The following is a 17870-nucleotide window of genomic DNA, read 5'->3' as shown; positions in this document are numbered from 1 at the left end:
TGAAGCTTTTTTGTTGGAAACATTTACAACTGATTTCTACCATCAAATGAGTTTAAATTCTTAGCTTCAGAACTTATATGAACATCTTGTTTTGTCTTTATCTCATGGGAGGTGTTTCATATCATTTTGAACCTGTCCAAACACCAGTACCTTATCTGTGAGGCGGGTCGGGTGTGTGCATTTCCTGTTTCGTGTATAAAAACCTCCACAGTTTGAGCTGAACACAGCAACTCCAACCAGAACAGCAACAGGCAAGATGACCAGTCTTTCTGCAAAGGACAAGAACACAGTCAAAGCCTTCTGGGCTAAAGTGGCTGGCAAGGAGGAACAAATCGGCTGTGATGCTGTCTCCAGGTCTCCTGTCTCCTGCCTACAAAAACCTGTTCCTGCATTTCTGTCTCATACTCACTGGCTTGTTCTCTTACATTTTTACCCAGGATGCTGACAGTGTACCCTCAGACCAAGACTTACTTCTCCCACTGGAAGGACCTGAGCCCCGGCTCTGCCCCGGTGAAGAAGCACGGAGCAGCCGTGATGGCTGCAGTTACTGATGCTGTCAGCAAAATCGACGATCTGACCGGAGCTCTTCTGAGCCTCAGTGAGCTGCACGCCTTCACTCTGAGAGTGGACCCTGCTAACTTCAAGGTACAGATCATTATTAAATCACGACAGCATTTCTCAATTGAATTTTTGTCCATGTTGTGAACATTAATCTGACCAGAAATTAAAATCTAACTCAGCTTTCATTTGATCTGAAATGATGATCTCACAAATAAAGAAATAAAAAGTCCATTCATTTCAATGTGATCATCATCTTTCCACAGGTTCTGTCTCACAACCTCCTCGTGGTCCTGTCTACCATGTTCCCCGACGACTTCACCCCTGAGGTCCATGTGGCTATGGACAAGTTCCTGGCTGCTGTGGCTCTCGCCCTGTCTGAGAAATACAGATAAACTGCACACAGGAGCAGAGGACTGCATTATGTGCTTTCATACTTACTACAACTCTGACTTTCAATAAAACATTGAATGCAATCAAAGTCTCATGGTCATTAGTGTGGTGAAGATAGTCTCTTACTGTGAGCACATAGGAGGAAAGAGGGTTTAAGGTAAAGAAACATCAAAGTTAAAGCATTCAGCTGATGCTGAAGGGTCAGTTTCAGAACTGCAGAAGCCTTTGTCTTTACTTAGTATGTGGTATTTATTTTCATGCTGCTTTCTACTTTGACTCCACTGTTTTAAATGTAGAATAATGTAACTTTTACTCCACTGAATTTATCTGATACATTTTACTTTACATCAAATTTAGACTTTAGAAATATGACGATTAAATGAATGAAATACATCTCTATGTAGAAAATAAACAAAAACAATATATAAGATTGTGCCTCGTGGCATTTAAAGTCAGTCACAATATATGAAGGCTGATTGTGTGTGATACAACCAAAATCCATTAATAGGATTAGAACATATAAAATAGAGTAAAACGATATTTATTATATTTTTGTGTTTACAGAATATTAAACAATTTATATCTTTTTGACATTTTTGATAATGTTATTGAAGTTAAACTTTAAATTTTAAGTGAATAGTCATTCTACATGTACAATGAAAATAAAGGGTTATTTCTTTCTATTTTATTCTTTTTTGCACTGTGTTATTCTTACAAAGGTAAACTACTACATAACAGACAAATGTGTTCAATTTCTGGCATTATTTAATCCCCAAATTTAATTCTTACATCCTTAAGGCACTGACTGCACCAATATTGGATCCAAAACTACAAAGAGGTAAACATGCTGCATCAGGGGGTTAGTGGACAGACTGTCTGCTTTCTGTTGGGAGCTTTTTATTTTGAACTTTGTTTCACTTGATTTTAACTTCACGATTGTTTCCTGTTTCTTTCCTTTCTAACTCTTTAACTTTGACTTCTTTAATACTAGGTAAATATGAGGTTACATTTAAGCCCCTTCACAATATTAACTCTGCATTGAAAAATAATCACCAAAGGGAAACAGATCTCACTGTAGCCTATACGAGTGCATCACCAACACCACCTTGTGTGTATCTGAGCCATAGCTTTCATTAAAAAAAACAATATCAAACACAGGCTTATTTATCTGATAACATCCCTCTTATCACAAGCTTTCACAACTTCACCTGTTGGTCCAGCTTTCCCATCCTGTCTATGGTAGACAGACATGTAGCAGTGCACTCTCTTTATCTTAGATCAGCTGATGCACTTACTTTTTTACTTACATTGTTCAGTGTTACTAGATACACTGAAACATGTCAATCAGACCTTTTTAGCTAAAACTTTCTGCTAAAATAAGTAGTTTATTAGTGTTGTGTGCAGCTCCCTCTGCAGCCTTTTAAGTAGGTTAAATCAACTCTACATATTAAAGAAAAAATTAGGACCAGAAATGTAAATACATGTTTTATTTTACTGCAAATTAAACTTTGATAAATTCCCATCACACTTGAAGGGAATTTTCAGATTATACAAAATAAACAAAGGGAAAATTAAAAGAGGACTTAGAACAACACTGCATAGTAACAACATGATTAAGTAAGGGGGATAGTTATTATTAATTTATTGGGGCATTACTGCTACAACTGGGATACTGGTGGAGTTTAGAGGCTGTGTTCTCTCTCTTGATGGGCTAATTCATGTGCTCGAACAGTCAGTTTATGATCATTTAAACTTTCTTAAAAGATGCGTCAGTTTTAGTTTAATCATGATATCGGATGTGTTCTCAGTATATGGTATTGCCATTTTTAAAGGATAAACATTACTTCTCTAATCACATAACAAACAAGGCTTTCATGATACTAATTTCACATTGACATGACCATAAACAAAGACTGGGGATAAAAGAAAAGAAAAACTTGCGGAATTTGTTTAGTGGTGATTTATTGAAAGCTCATTTACACAGTTTAAAAACAGAACATGTGATGGTTCTCTGCAGCTCTCTAATAGTACTGCCTCCTCAGGGAGGACACCACCACTGCCAGGAACTTCTGGAAAGCTGCATGGACCTCGGGAGTGAAGTCTTCACCCAACTGAGAAGCAACCACAATGGCCAGGCAGTCGCCCAGAAGCTGCAACACAACAAAAAATGCATGAGACTCAACATCAACACAATTAATGGGATGCAGTACCATCAGTTCAGCATTGCCTACCATGAAATTGTCAGGGTCCACCTGCAGTTTCTCAGAGTGCAGCGTGCTCAGCTCTGTAAATGTGGCCTTGATGTTGTCCATGTTCTTCACAGCTTTTTCCAGACCTTGCATGACGACTTTTCCGTGAGCAGCAACTTTTGGATTTGATGTGATGGCAGCAGCATTGTAGAGGTTTCCAAAGCCAGCGAAATACCTCTGAGTCCAGGGGTACACAATCAGACACCTGAGGAAACATGTATATTTGAATAAATCACACTTCTAAAACAAAAGTATGTGTTAATGCACAAAATGTGCTTCTTATATTTGTAAATTTGATACATACAAGCATAAAAAACAGAACAGAACTGGATCTTACCTGGAAATAGCTGCTGGGCCAACGACTTCATAGTCAATCTTGGAGAAGATGTCCTTAATCGTGACGCGCTCGAAGTCTGTCCATGCAACCATCTTGCCTTGTTGATTGTTGTACATGTCTTGCTTGGGTGTACAACTTATAAAGGAGCACTGTTGCTCCACCCAAAGATATGAAGATGGGTGGAGGTGGGCAGTGGGATGGCTCGCAACATTTCTTTGTTGACTGAGTATTAAAAGGAATTAAATGAAAATGATTTTAGACTTGTATGACCCTTTTTTGTTGGAAACATTTACAACTGATTTCTACCATCAAATGAGTTTAAATTCTTGCCTTCAGAACTTATATGAACATCTTGTTTTGTCTTTATCTCATGGGAGGTGTTTCATATCATTTTGAACCTGTCCAAACACCAGTACCTTATCTGTGAGGTGGGTCGGGTGTGTGCATTTCCTGTTTCGTGTATAAAAACCTCCACAGTTTGAGCTGAACACAGCAACTCCAACCAGAACAGCAACAACGGGCAAGATGACCAGTCTTTCTGCAAAGGACAAGAACACAGTCAAAGCCTTCTGGGCTAAAGTGGCTGGCAAGGAGGAACAAATCGGCTGTGATGCTGTCTCCAGGTAAATATGGCCCCACACTGCCTACAAAAACCTGTTCCTGCATTTCTGTCTCATACTCACTGGCTTGTTCTCTTACATTTTTACCCAGGATGCTGACAGTGTACCCTCAGACCAAGACTTACTTCTCCCACTGGAAGGACCTGAGCCCCGGCTCTGCCCCGGTGAAGAAGCACGGAGCAGCCGTGATGGCTGCAGTTACTGATGCTGTCAGCAAAATCGACGATCTGACCGGAGCTCTTCTGAGCCTCAGTGAGCTGCACGCCTTCACTCTGAGAGTGGACCCTGCTAACTTCAAGGTACTGATCATTATTAAATCACAACAGCATTTCTCAATTTAATTTTTGACCATGTTGTGAACATTAATCTGACCAGAAATTAAAATCTAACTCGGCTTTCATTTGATCCTTGGGTAGCTGGTTGATCTGAAATGATGATCTCACAAATAAAGAAATAAAAAGTCCATTCATTTCAATGTGATCATCATCTTTCCACAGGTTCTGTCTCACAACCTCCTCGTGGTCCTGTCTACCATGTTCCCCGACGACTTCACCCCTGAGGTCCATGTGGCTATGGACAAGTTCCTGGCTGCTGTGGCTCTCGCCCTGTCTGAGAAATACAGATAAACTGCACACAGGAGCAGAGGACTGCATTATGTGCTTTCATACTTACTACGACTCTGACTTTCAATAAAACATTGAATGCAATCAAAGTCTCATGGTCATTAGTGTGGTGAAGATAGTCTTTTACTGTGAGCACATAGGAGGAAAGAGGGTTTAAGGTAAAGAAACATCAAAGTTAAAGCATTCAGCTGATGCTGAAGGGTCAGTTTCAGAACTGCAGAAGCCTTTGTCTTTACTTAGTATATGGTATTTATTTTCATGCTGCTTTCTACTTTGACTCCACTGTTTTAAATGTAGAATAATGTAACTTTTACTCCACTGAATTTATTTGATACATTTTACTTTACATCAAATTTAGACTTTAGAAATATGAGATTAAATGAATGAAATACATCTGTATGTAGAAAATAAACAAAAACAATATATGAAATTTTGCCTGCTGGCATTTAAAGTCAGTCACAATATATGAAGGCTGATTTTGTGTTATAAAACCAAAATCCATTAATAGGATTAGAACATATAAAATAGAGTAAAACAATATTTAGTATATTTTATTGTTTACAGAATATTAAAAATGTTGTATATTTTGACATTTTTTTATAATGTACATTTCATTTAGGTTAAATATTAAATTTTAAATGAATTTAGTTTTCAATCCAATATTTTTTAATTGTGTTATTGGTAGATAAGTAAAAAAAAAAGTTTTTTTTTTTTATTTTGAACATTTGAAAAAAAACAAAAACATAACATAACAACCTAAAACAACAAAAACCACACTCACCGAAGAAGAAAAAATAAATAAATAAATAAATAAACTGTTGCACACACAGTTAATTCTTAATTCAGACTGTATCTCACATTGTCATCATGTTGTAGACCCATAAAAACAAAAAACCTGTCCCATTGTTCTGTTAGAGTCTCTGTCTTGCTTCTCAGTCTTCCCAGCATTTTCTCGAATGCGGCATTTTCAGTCATTTTCTCCTTCCACTTTTTTAGGGTTGGAGTCCGAGGGTCTTTCCAAAGTGTTAAAATAAGACAAACACACATCGCAATCCCAGTGTTTAGCACTCTAAAGCCTGCTTTGTCTAACTTTGGCACCTTGCCTCTGTCCCCCAATAGGCACAGTCTTGGATGATCTAGGCAATTTAAATTTCACACAACCCTCCATATATTTTATATGTCCATTCATTTCAATTATATATTACATTTTATATGTATATATTATCTTTTATATCTTTTGACATTTTTTATGACGCAAATATTATTGAAGTTAAACTATAAATTTTAAATGAATTTGTCTTTCAATGCAAAACTTTCCGCAATTTTGTTGTACATGTACAATGACAATAAAGGGCCTTTCTATTCTATTTTGTTCTATTCTGTTCTATTTTGAATTGTAATCTTGGTTGATGCATAATGGACTTCATGACAGACAGTTTGTTCAATTTATGTTATTATTTGTTTTACCAAATTTAATTACCTAATCAGCAAAGGGAAACTTGTCTCACTGTACCCTATACGAGTGCATCACCAACACTATCTTGTGTGTATCTGAGTCAATAACTTTCATTGAATAACAATATCAAACACAGGCTTATTTATCTGATAACATCCCTCTTATCACAAACTGTCACAACTTCACATGTTGGTCCAGCTTTCCCATCCTGTCTATGGTAGACAGACACATGTTGCAGTGTCCTTGTTTTAGATCAGCCGATGCTCTTAGTTTTTTACTTGCATTGGTCAGTGTCACTACATACACTAAAACTTTTTAATCAGATGTTTTTAGCAGAAACCTTCTGCTAAAATAAGTAGCTTATTAGTGTTGTGTGCAGCTCCCTCAGCAGCCTTTTAAGTAGGCGAAATCAAGTCTACATTTTAAGGAAAAAAGTATGACCAGAAACAGAAAATACATGTTTTATTATACTGCAAATTAAACTTTGATAAATTCTCATCACATTTAAAGGGAATTTTCAGATTATATAAAATAATAATTAAATGCTTAAGTGTTTCAACAGCACACACAATGCGTTTGCAGGGATAATTATTCAATTACTGGAGCATTACTGCAACTACTGAAATACTACTGAAGGTCAGTTCTCCTTATGAGCCAATTCATGGGCCAGAGCACTCAATTTTTACTAATTGGCCTCTGATGATCTAGAAAATGGTTCTTTCATGACTTCATCTAATTGCAAATCCCACTGAGGCTTTTGGCTTTATCCACATAAGCCATTGTGTTTGTATGTGTGTCATTTAAAGAGCCGTTCTTTACTCACTGTTTTGAAACTGAAGTTTAAATAAACGTTAAATGTAAGTACACTCCACTGGATTTTTTATTGCAGGATTTTTAGTTTAATCCTGATTTTAGAAATGTTCTTAGTATGAGAAATTGCCACTTTGACAGGCTATATTAACTAGAAGGCTATACTAATCTTCAATCACATAACAAACAAGGCTATCATGATACTGATTTTACATTGACATGACCATAAACAAAGACTGGGGATAAAAGAAAAGAAAAACTTGCGGAATTTGTTTAGTGGTGATTTATTGAAAGCTCATTTAAACAGTTTAAATACAGAACATGTGATGGTTCTCTGCAGCTCTCTAATAGTACTGCCTCCTCAGGGAGGACACCACCACTGCCAGGAACTTCTGGAAAGCTGCATGGACCTCGGGAGAGAAGTCTTTACCCAACTGAGAAGCAACCACAATGGCCAGGCAGTCGCCCAGGAGCTGCAACACAACAAAAAATGCATGAGACTCAACATCAACACAATTAATGGGATGCAGTACCATCAGTTCAGCATTGCCTACCATGAAATTGTCAGGGTCCACCTGCAGTTTCTCAGAGTGCAGCGTGCTCAGCTCTGTAAATGTGGCCTTGATGTTGTCCATGTTCTTCACAGCTTTTTCCAGACCTTGCATGACGACTTTTCCGTGAGCAGCAACTTTTGGATTTGATGTGATGGCAGCAGCATTGTAGAGGTTTCCAAAGCCAGCGAAATACCTCTGAGTCCAGGGGTAGACAATCAGACACCTGAGGAAACATGTATATTTGAATAAATCACACTTCTAAAACAAAAGTATGTGTTAATGCACAAAATGTGCTTCTTATATTTGTAAATTTGATACATACAAGCATAAAAAAAGAACAGAACTGGATCTTACCTGGAAATAGCTGCTGGGCCAACGACTTCATAGTCGATCTTGGAGAAGATGTCCTTGATTGTGGCTCGCTCGAAGTCTGTCCATGCAACCATCTTGCCTTGTTGATTGTTGTGCATGTCTTGCTTGGGTGTACAACTTATAAAGGAGCACTGTTGCTCCACCCAAAGATATGAAGATGGGTGGAGGTGGGCAGTGGGATGGCTCGCAACATTTCTTTGTTGACTGAGTATTAAAAGGAATTAAATGAAAATGATTTTAGACTTTTATGAAGCTTTTTTTGTTGGAAACATTTACAACTGATTTCTACCATCAAATGAGTTTAAATTCTTGCCTTCAGAACTTATATGAACATCTTGTTTTGTCTTTATCTCATGGGAGGTGTTTCATATCATTTTGAACCTGTCCAAACACCAGTACCTTATCTGTGAGGTGGGTCGGGTGTGTGCATTTCCTGTTTCGTGTATAAAAACCTCCACAGTTTGAGCTGAACGCAGCAACTCCAACCAGAACAGCAACAACGGGCAAGATGACCAGTCTTTCTGCAAAGGACAAGAACACAGTCAAAGCCTTCTGGGCTAAAGTGGCTGGCAAGGAGGAACAAATCGGCTGTGATGCTGTCTCCAGGTAAATATGGCCCCACACTGCCTACAAAAACCTGTTCCTGCATTTCTGTCTCATACTCACTGGCTTGTTCTCTTACATTTTACCCAGGATGCTGACAGTGTACCCTCAGACCAAGACTTACTTCTCCCACTGGAAGGACCTGAGCCCCGGCTCTGCCCCGGTGAAGAAGCACGGAGCAGCCGTGATGGCTGCAGTTACTGATGCTGTCAGCAAAATCGACGATCTGACCGGAGCTCTTCTGAGCCTCAGTGAGCTGCACGCCTTCACTCTGAGAGTGGACCCTGCTAACTTCAAGGTACTGATCATTATTAAATCACAACAGCATTTCTCAATTTAATTTTTGACCATGTTGTGAACATTAATCTGACCAGAAATTAAAATCTAACTCGGCTTTCATTTGATCCTTGGGTAGCTGGTTGATCTGAAATGATGATCTCACAAATAAAGAAATAAAAAGTCCATTCATTTCAATGTGATCATCATCTTTCCACAGGTTCTGTCTCACAACCTCCTCGTGGTCCTGTCTACCATGTTCCCCGACGACTTCACCCCTGAGGTCCATGTGGCTATGGACAAGTTCCTGGCTGCTGTGGCTCTCGCCCTGTCTGAGAAATACAGATAAACTGCACACAGGAGCAGAGGACTGCATTATGTGCTTTCATACTTACTACGACTCTGACTTTCAATAAAACATTGAATGCAATCAAAGTCTCATGGTCATTAGTGTGGTGAAGATAGTCTTTTACTGTGAGCACATAGGAGGAAAGAGGGTTTAAGGTAAAGAAACATCAAAGTTAAAGCATTCAGCTGATGCTGAAGGGTCAGTTTCAGAACTGCAGAAGCCTTTGTCTTTACTTAGTATATGGTATTTATTTTCATGCTGCTTTCTACTTTGACTCCACTGTTTTAAATGTAGAATAATGTAACTTTTACTCCACTGAATTTATTTGATACATTTTACTTTACATCAAATTTAGACTTTAGAAATATGAGATTAAATGAATGAAATACATCTGTATGTAGAAAATAAACAAAAACAATATATGAAATTTTGCCTGCTGGCATTTAAAGTCAGTCACAATATATGAAGGCTGATTTTGTGTTATAAAACCAAAATCCATTAATAGGATTAGAACATATAAAATAGAGTAAAACAATATTTAGTATATTTTATTGTTTACAGAATATTAAAAATGTTGTATATTTTGACATTTTTTATAATGTACATTTCATTTAGGTTGAATATTAAATTTTAAATGAATTTAGTTTTCAATCCAATATTTTTTAATTGTGTTATTGGTAGATAAGTAAAAAAAAAAGTTTTTTTTTTTATTTTGAACATTTGAAAAAAAACAAAAACATAACATAACAACCTAAAACAACAAAAACCACACTCACCGAAGAAGAAAAAATAAATAAATAAATAAATAAACTGTTGCACACACAGTTAATTCTTAATTCAGACTGTATCTCACATTGTCATCATGTTGTAGACCCATAAAAACAAAAAACCTGTCCCATTGTTCTGTTAGAGTCTCTGTCTTGCTTCTCAGTCTTCCCAGCATTTTCTCGAATGCGGCATTTTCAGTCATTTTCTCCTTCCACTTTTTTAGGGTTGGAGTCCGAGGGTCTTTCCAAAGTGTTAAAATAAGACAAACACACATCGCAATCCCAGTGTTTAGCACTCTAAAGCCTGCTTTGTCTAACTTTGGCACCTTGCCTCTGTCCCCCAATAGGCACAGTCTTGGATGATCTAGGCAATTTAAATTTCACACAACCCTCCATATATTTTATATGTCCATTCATTTCAATTATATATTACATTTTATATGTATATATTATCTTTTATATCTTTTTGACATTTTTTTATGACGCAAATATTATTGAAGTTAAACTATAAATTTTAAATGAATTTGTCTTTCAATGCAAAACTTTTCCGCAATTTTGTTGTACATGTACAATGACAATAAAGGGCCTTTCTATTCTATTTTGTTCTATTCTGTTCTATTTTGAATTGTAATCTTGGTTGATGCATAATGGACTTCATGACAGACAGTTTGTTCAATTTATGTTATTATTTGTTTTACCAAATTTAATTACCTAATCAGCAAAGGGAAACTTGTCTCACTGTACCCTATACGAGTGCATCACCAACACTATCTTGTGTGTATCTGAGTCAATAACTTTCATTGAATAACAATATCAAACACAGGCTTATTTATCTGATAACATCCCTCTTATCACAAACTGTCACAACTTCACATGTTGGTCCAGCTTTCCCATCCTGTCTATGGTAGACAGACACATGTTGCAGTGTCCTTGTTTTAGATCAGCCGATGCTCTTAGTTTTTTACTTGCATTGGTCAGTGTCACTACATACACTAAAACTTTTTAATCAGATGTTTTTAGCAGAAACCTTCTGCTAAAATAAGTAGCTTATTAGTGTTGTGTGCAGCTCCCTCAGCAGCCTTTTAAGTAGGCGAAATCAAGTCTACATTTTAAGGAAAAAAGTATGACCAGAAACAGAAAATACATGTTTTATTATACTGCAAATTAAACTTTGATAAATTCTCATCACATTTAAAGGGAATTTTCAGATTATATAAAATAATAATTAAATGCTTAAGTGTTTCAACAGCACACACAATGCGTTTGCAGGGATAATTATTCAATTACTGGAGCATTACTGCAACTACTGAAATACTACTGAAGGTCAGTTCTCCTTATGAGCCAATTCATGGGCCAGAGCACTCAATTTTTACTAATTGGCCTCTGATGATCTAGAAAATGGTTCTTTCATGACTTCATCTAATTGCAAATCCCACTGAGGCTTTTGGCTTTATCCACATAAGCCATTGTGTTTGTATGTGTGTCATTTAAAGAGCCGTTCTTTACTCACTGTTTTGAAACTGAAGTTTAAATAAACGTTAAATGTAAGTACACTCCACTGGATTTTTTATTGCAGGATTTTTAGTTTAATCCTGATTTTAGAAATGTTCTTAGTATGAGAAATTGCCACTTTGACAGGCTATATTAACTAGAAGGCTATACTAATCTTCAATCACATAACAAACAAGGCTATCATGATACTGATTTTACATTGACATGACCATAAACAAAGACTGGGGATAAAAGAAAAGAAAAACTTGCGGAATTTGTTTAGTGGTGATTTATTGAAAGCTCATTTAAACAGTTTAAATACAGAACATGTGATGGTTCTCTGCAGCTCTCTAATAGTACTGCCTCCTCAGGGAGGACACCACCACTGCCAGGAACTTCTGGAAAGCTGCATGGACCTCGGGAGAGAAGTCTTTACCCAACTGAGAAGCAACCACAATGGCCAGGCAGTCGCCCAGGAGCTGCAACACAACAAAAAATGCATGAGACTCAACATCAACACAATTAATGGGATGCAGTACCATCAGTTCAGCATTGCCTACCATGAAATTGTCAGGGTCCACCTGCAGTTTCTCAGAGTGCAGCGTGCTCAGCTCTGTAAATGTGGCCTTGATGTTGTCCATGTTCTTCACAGCTTTTTCCAGACCTTGCATGACGACTTTTCCGTGAGCAGCAACTTTTGGATTTGATGTGATGGCAGCAGCATTGTAGAGGTTTCCAAAGCCAGCGAAATACCTCTGAGTCCAGGGGTAGACAATCAGACACCTGAGGAAACATGTATATTTGAATAAATCACACTTCTAAAACAAAAGTATGTGTTAATGCACAAAATGTGCTTCTTATATTTGTAAATTTGATACATACAAGCATAAAAAAAAGAACAGAACTGGATCTTACCTGGAAATAGCTGCTGGGCCAACGACTTCATAGTCGATCTTGGAGAAGATGTCCTTGATTGTGGCTCGCTCGAAGTCTGTCCATGCAACCATCTTGCCTTGTTGATTGTTGTGCATGTCTTGCTTGGGTGTACAACTTATAAAGGAGCACTGTTGCTCCACCCAAAGATATGAAGATGGGTGGAGGTGGGCAGTGGGATGGCTCGCAACATTTCTTTGTTGACTGAGTATTAAAAGGAATTAAATGAAAATGATTTTAGACTTTTATGAAGCTTTTTTTGTTGGAAACATTTACAACTGATTTCTACCATCAAATGAGTTTAAATTCTTGCCTTCAGAACTTATATGAACATCTTGTTTTGTCTTTATCTCATGGGAGGTGTTTCATATCATTTTGAACCTGTCCAAACACCAGTACCTTATCTGTGAGGTGGGTCGGGTGTGTGCATTTCCTGTTTCGTGTATAAAAACCTCCACAGTTTGAGCTGAACGCAGCAACTCCAACCAGAACAGCAACAACGGGCAAGATGACCAGTCTTTCTGCAAAGGACAAGAACACAGTCAAAGCCTTCTGGGCTAAAGTGGCTGGCAAGGAGGAACAAATCGGCTGTGATGCTGTCTCCAGGTAAATATGGCCCCACACTGCCTACAAAAACCTGTTCCTGCATTTCTGTCTCATACTCACTGGCTTGTTCTCTTACATTTTTACCCAGGATGCTGACAGTGTACCCTCAGACCAAGACTTACTTCTCCCACTGGAAGGACCTGAGCCCCGGCTCTGCCCCGGTGAAGAAGCACGGAGCAGCCGTGATGGCTGCAGTTACTGATGCTGTCAGCAAAATCGACGATCTGACCGGAGCTCTTCTGAGCCTCAGTGAGCTGCACGCCTTCACTCTGAGAGTGGACCCTGCTAACTTCAAGGTACAGATCATTATTAAATCAGGACAGCATTTCTCAATTTAATTTTTGTCCATGTTGTGAACATTAATCTGACCAGAAATTAAAATCTAACTCAGCTTTCATTTGATCTGAAATGATGATCTCACAAATAAAGAAATAAAAAGTCCATTCATTTCAATGTGATCATCATCTTTCCACAGGTTCTGTCTCACAACCTCCTCGTGGTCCTGTCTACCATGTTCCCCGACGACTTCACCCCTGAGGTCCATGTGGCTATGGACAAGTTCCTGGCTGCTGTGGCTCTCGCCCTGTCTGAGAAATACAGATAAACTGCACACAGGAGCAGAGGACTGCATTATGTGCTTTCATACTTACTACGACTCTGACTTTTAATAAAACATTGAATGCAATCAAAGTCTCATGGTCATTAGTGTGTCATTAAATAAGTTATATCGTTTTGACATTTTTTAATAATGCAAATATTATTGAAGTTTAACTTTAAATTTTAAGGCAATTTTCATTGTATATGAGGGTATTGTATTGCTATTGTAATCTTAGAAATATGGTGTGTAATCAGATATTTACTCTGAATGGCATTTCCTTGGCCTCCAGTAACACTGAGGAGTCTTGGAGTTGTTTTGACCTGAATATTTCCTTCAATGGGCATATTAAACAAATATATAGGACTGCTTTCTTCTATTTGCAGAATATCACTAAAATTAGAAACATCCTGTCTCAAAGTGATACTGAAAGAGTAGTTCATGCATTTATTACTTCTAGGCAGGACTACTTTAATTCATTATAACCAGGATGTCTTAAAAACTACCTGAAAAGCCTTCAGTTGATCCACTGCAGCGGGAGTACTGGCAGGGTCTAGAAAGAGAGAGCATTTTTCACCCATACGGGCTTCTCTTCATTGGCTCCCTGTTAAATCCAAAATGGAATTTAAAACCTTTTGCATTACATACAAGGTATAATCAGGCCCCATCTTAACTCAAAGACCACACAGTACAATAGAGAATTTCACTCTCAGACTGTTGGGTTACTTGTGGTTCAGAGCATTGAAAACAGATTGGGAGCCTTCAGTTTTCAGGCCGCTCTTATAGGAAACAGCTCCTAGTTTGGGGGAAAAAAATGAATTGGAAATAAATTTGCATCCGAACTCTATGCGTTTTGTGGTTTGCACATTTGAGTGTATCCTGTCAGGTTGTGCAGTTTGGTCTTGATAAGAAGCATGATTAAGAAAACATGTACATCCACATCTTTAGGAGAACTTTTAACTCAGTATGTAGTCATAACGTGTGGTTTTTTTGTTTGTTTGTATGTTTTTTTAAGGACTATCACGTCAGCCACAAGTTGCATATAAACCTGACTATCCTGGCAGGTTGGGCAACCTGTCAAAATGCCACTTCTGTCATTAACACGAATATAGTAACACTCATTACCATGTCACGCCACCTCACCTCACATCTTAACTCTCAAGTCTAACCCTTAAGTTTATATTACACTAAGTGTGCCACATAACAACAGACTGCTGGCAACAAAGAACCATATAGTCAGCTTTTAATAAAGTCTACTATAGGTAACCTACCAACAGCGCCAAAATCGCGCGTGTTTTACGCATGTGTCTCTCTCCGGAAACAGCTTGACACCTAAGATCAGCGAGAGGCAGCTTAAGGAGAACCGATACGTTTGAGATATAAGGGCGCGTGTTTTACGCATGTCCCCTCCTTTAAAAATCGTTGGGGACTGTGTGTGGATAAATGCAGGTGTGTGACCTTTGATAAAACCGATAGCTTAGCAGGGGCGCATTTATAAAGGGCTTCTCTTATTGCAAACTATCCCATCGTATAAACCGGAAATATGTGTGAAACAGTTCACATACACATCACACATGCAGAAACATTATTTACTTATTATTTATTTTACTGATTTCAGCTTAGTTCTGCTTTGTTTAATCACACTTTCAGCATTATTGAGGATACGAAATATGAGCGGCTTTGCTAAATACTTGGGGTGAGAACTCATAATAACTGATAATCCACTAAATGGAGAAAAATTGCTGGTTCCCATTGAATTCGAGTGTTTTTAGTGTCTTTGTCATATGTTTATAAAACCAAGCATCTAGCCATTCAGTTTGCCTCTACAAATATTTGTGAAAGAATCGGTTGTACGACAGTTTGTGAAATGTCGTACCTTCTACATATTCCTCGATTAGCTGTAAGCGTTAATATGGCAAAGTAGTGTTTAGGAATCACTTTGTGGCAGAGCAGGTAAAGTTACAGAGCAGGGTGGCCGAGTACTGGGGCGCACAGTGCGTAAAAGTCATCAACGTTCTGGTGACTTGGTAACTGCAGAGCTCCATATCTCCTCCTTTTTATCATTAGCAACCAAACGAAATTAAACAGAGATAATGTGAGGCTTCAGATCTTATTAATAATTTGAAATGGTGCATATGATGGTCACTGTAATGACATCCCATCATCTAAAATCAGTCTTTCCTTAAATGCATCTTCCATTACTCTGTGATTTTCTTTCCACAACTGTACTTCTTGTTTCATATTTTAATAGCATGTTATTATTTTATTACAGCCCCTTTTCCCACTGCTGTAATTTTTAAGATTCTGAGTAAATAATTCGAATTTTTACTAAAGCCAGTGGGATATTTGCAGACTGTGTTTTAACTCTTTTGGAAACTCAATTAAAGCCAACACAGTTATCCATCTGTATTTTAGTTCCTGAGTTGTCCCATTTATCCTTATTACTGTAGCCATAATTGATTTCATGTTACATCAGTCATCTGGATCAATTATAATTAAATAAGCAGTTACTTGTTTTTGGATGTTTGCAACAAGAGCCAAATCAAGCCACATAATTCATTTTGTTTCTCTCTGGTGTAAGATCATAATTTTTTATTATTATGATCAGATTAGGTTTTGTCACATACTACTCTGAGCAAAGAATCATGACTGGACTTTCTGAGAGTGAGTTATTTTTAGAAGAAAATAACAAGTGAGCAAGATCTTTATTTAATCGACTGAAACACTTAAATGCTACTCGTCTCAAACATTGTTCATAACATCAATCTCATAGGTGTTTTCTACAGTCATTGGTGTGGACTAAAGGAATTGCATAGAGTTATGCTTATGCTCTTAGAAACCATGGCCTGTGCTTATATGGATGAAGGCTGCATAAAAGTTATGTTTCACTCCTAGGTCTGAAGAAGCCTTACTGACAGTAATTTGACTAGCTATGCTCCGTAGAGCCACTGAAATAGACCCAACGTAAGATGTTGCCCATTTTAATAACTCTTCTGCTTAAGTAAGCATCTTAAACATATTTTCATAAACCTGTTTCATCACAGTGTAGCTGTGCTTTAGCCAATTTCTGCCGTTATACCTTAAAGCAAAAATAAGAGCCTGCTTTGAGATCCCTTTACTCAATCCCTTGAATATGCACGGGCACAATGTAACATCAAAGTTTGGATGATTCAGATCTTGAATTGTGGGGCTCTTTAAAGGCCCAAAATTTAAATATAGAATCTGCAGCTCATTAGCCCATATTGGGCTATACTGTCACAGAGAATTTTTAACATTACTGTACACATTACTGTGCGTGTTTTTTCTGCCCAAGTCAGAATCAACCGTTGAGTATACTGCCATATTATTAATGTTATGTACACTTGATGTTGGACTATTCCAAGAAGAATACCAAGATACTAAAAATACATCCCAGTACTGAATGCAAATTATCATATTTTTAGACTATCAAAAAGTCTTTCTTTAGCTTGTTTTTTTTTATTGCCTTATTTTTTCAGAGCACTCATAACTTCATCAAAAGTTTAGAGCTGAAAAACACAATTAAACTGCATTTAAAAAAAACATCCAAGAAAACAAGAGACCCGAGCCAGAAACACAGTTGTTTGTGTTAAGACTCCCTCTAGTGGAGCTTGTGGGGTCCTATATACAAACTGTTTTTACCTTGTTTTTACATCACTGAGTGGAACTTACAAGACAACAAAACATGTGGTCCACATTTATTTATTTACTTATTATTTTCCAAAATGCACAATTTAGAAGAAGAGACACACAATCTAGCATTTTTCATAAAACCATCATAAAACATTAACTACAGAGCTGTGTGATTACATAACGCAGGCGTGAGCTTAAAAACTCCAAATGTATAAAAGATAGATACTTAAAAAAATTGAAAGTTTATAAAAAATTTGCTTAAAAGTGAATATGAAAATTGGTAAAACATCTTTAAAAAGTAATAGAAATTTTGACATCAATAGCCTATGCACTTTAGTTCAAGGAGTTTGATTTCAGGCATAATTATTACCAGTTTACACTGACATATATTATTTTAATATTCCTATCTTACATGGCACGCCCTTTTAAGACCAAAATCACTTACTTTCTGGTTCCCTGACAAATCTCACTGGCTTCACCAGCGCTCTCTCAACAAAGTCTTGTTAAATTTTACGAGCACACATCACAAACACAGATACCCTCTAATCAACCATCCGAAAAACCTTCACATATAAAAATACAAAGACCATAGTACCGCAGCCATCAGAGAATAATGGTAACCTCTCT

The 17870-nt window shown here is 37.4% G+C and overlaps 7 protein-coding genes across 8 annotated transcripts; 4 read left to right on the top strand and 3 right to left on the bottom strand.

Moving 5' to 3' along the window:
* Positions 1 to 177: 177 nt before the first annotated feature.
* On the top strand, positions 178 to 1034 carry LOC109201903 (hemoglobin embryonic subunit alpha-like). Its single transcript, XM_019357787.2, has 3 exons — positions 178 to 354; positions 438 to 645; positions 825 to 1034. The coding sequence occupies exons 1-3, from the start codon at positions 257 to 259 to the stop codon at positions 951 to 953; spliced, it is 435 nt and encodes a 144-aa protein (XP_019213332.1). The 5' UTR covers positions 178 to 256; the 3' UTR covers positions 954 to 1034.
* A 1539-nt stretch (positions 1035 to 2573) lies between these two features.
* LOC109201901 (hemoglobin subunit beta-like) lies at positions 2574 to 4057 on the bottom strand. Of its 2 annotated transcripts, XM_019357783.2 has the most exons (4): positions 3954 to 4028; positions 3538 to 3759; positions 3183 to 3405; positions 2574 to 3101 (listed from the first exon to the last, which is right to left on the bottom strand). In XM_019357783.2, the coding sequence occupies exons 2-4, from the start codon at positions 3651 to 3653 to the stop codon at positions 2973 to 2975; spliced, it is 468 nt and encodes a 155-aa protein (XP_019213328.1). In that variant the 5' UTR covers positions 3654 to 3759; positions 3954 to 4028; the 3' UTR covers positions 2574 to 2972. The 2 variants fall into 2 exon arrangements, with proteins under 2 accessions (XP_019213328.1, XP_019213327.1); XM_019357782.2 differs by having other exon boundaries at positions 2574 to 3405; positions 3954 to 4057.
* Positions 4049 to 4866, top strand: LOC109201905 (hemoglobin embryonic subunit alpha-like). Its single transcript, XM_019357789.2, has 3 exons — positions 4049 to 4160; positions 4249 to 4456; positions 4655 to 4866. The coding sequence occupies exons 1-3, from the start codon at positions 4063 to 4065 to the stop codon at positions 4781 to 4783; spliced, it is 435 nt and encodes a 144-aa protein (XP_019213334.1). The 5' UTR covers positions 4049 to 4062; the 3' UTR covers positions 4784 to 4866.
* A 2465-nt stretch (positions 4867 to 7331) lies between these two features.
* LOC100704503 (hemoglobin subunit beta) lies at positions 7332 to 8082 on the bottom strand. Its single transcript, XM_019357791.2, has 3 exons — positions 7955 to 8082; positions 7601 to 7823; positions 7332 to 7519 (listed from the first exon to the last, which is right to left on the bottom strand). Exons 1-3 carry the CDS (start codon positions 8068 to 8070, stop codon positions 7391 to 7393), a joined length of 468 nt encoding a protein of 155 aa, XP_019213336.1. The 5' UTR covers positions 8071 to 8082; the 3' UTR covers positions 7332 to 7390.
* Positions 8083 to 8458: 376 nt separating this feature from the next.
* Positions 8459 to 9283, top strand: LOC109201907 (hemoglobin embryonic subunit alpha-like). Its single transcript, XM_019357793.2, has 3 exons — positions 8459 to 8578; positions 8666 to 8873; positions 9072 to 9283. Exons 1-3 carry the CDS (start codon positions 8481 to 8483, stop codon positions 9198 to 9200), a joined length of 435 nt encoding a protein of 144 aa, XP_019213338.1. The 5' UTR covers positions 8459 to 8480; the 3' UTR covers positions 9201 to 9283.
* A 2464-nt stretch (positions 9284 to 11747) lies between these two features.
* On the bottom strand, positions 11748 to 12501 carry LOC109194310 (hemoglobin subunit beta-like). Its single transcript, XM_003442080.5, has 3 exons — positions 12374 to 12501; positions 12019 to 12241; positions 11748 to 11937 (listed from the first exon to the last, which is right to left on the bottom strand). The coding sequence occupies exons 1-3, from the start codon at positions 12487 to 12489 to the stop codon at positions 11809 to 11811; spliced, it is 468 nt and encodes a 155-aa protein (XP_003442128.2). The 5' UTR covers positions 12490 to 12501; the 3' UTR covers positions 11748 to 11808.
* Positions 12502 to 12877: 376 nt separating this feature from the next.
* LOC100704772 (hemoglobin embryonic subunit alpha) lies at positions 12878 to 17805 on the top strand. The gene is made up of 3 exons (XM_003442081.3): positions 12878 to 12997; positions 13086 to 13293; positions 13473 to 17805. The coding sequence occupies exons 1-3, from the start codon at positions 12900 to 12902 to the stop codon at positions 13599 to 13601; spliced, it is 435 nt and encodes a 144-aa protein (XP_003442129.1). The 5' UTR covers positions 12878 to 12899; the 3' UTR covers positions 13602 to 17805.
* The last annotated feature ends 65 nt before the right edge of the window (positions 17806 to 17870 follow it).

This window comes from Oreochromis niloticus, linkage group LG4, assembly GCF_001858045.2.
Source record: "Oreochromis niloticus isolate F11D_XX linkage group LG4, O_niloticus_UMD_NMBU, whole genome shotgun sequence".
Lineage (NCBI taxonomy): Eukaryota > Metazoa > Chordata > Actinopteri > Cichliformes > Cichlidae > Oreochromis > Oreochromis niloticus.
This window is presented reverse-complemented; position numbering and strand designations above follow the sequence as displayed.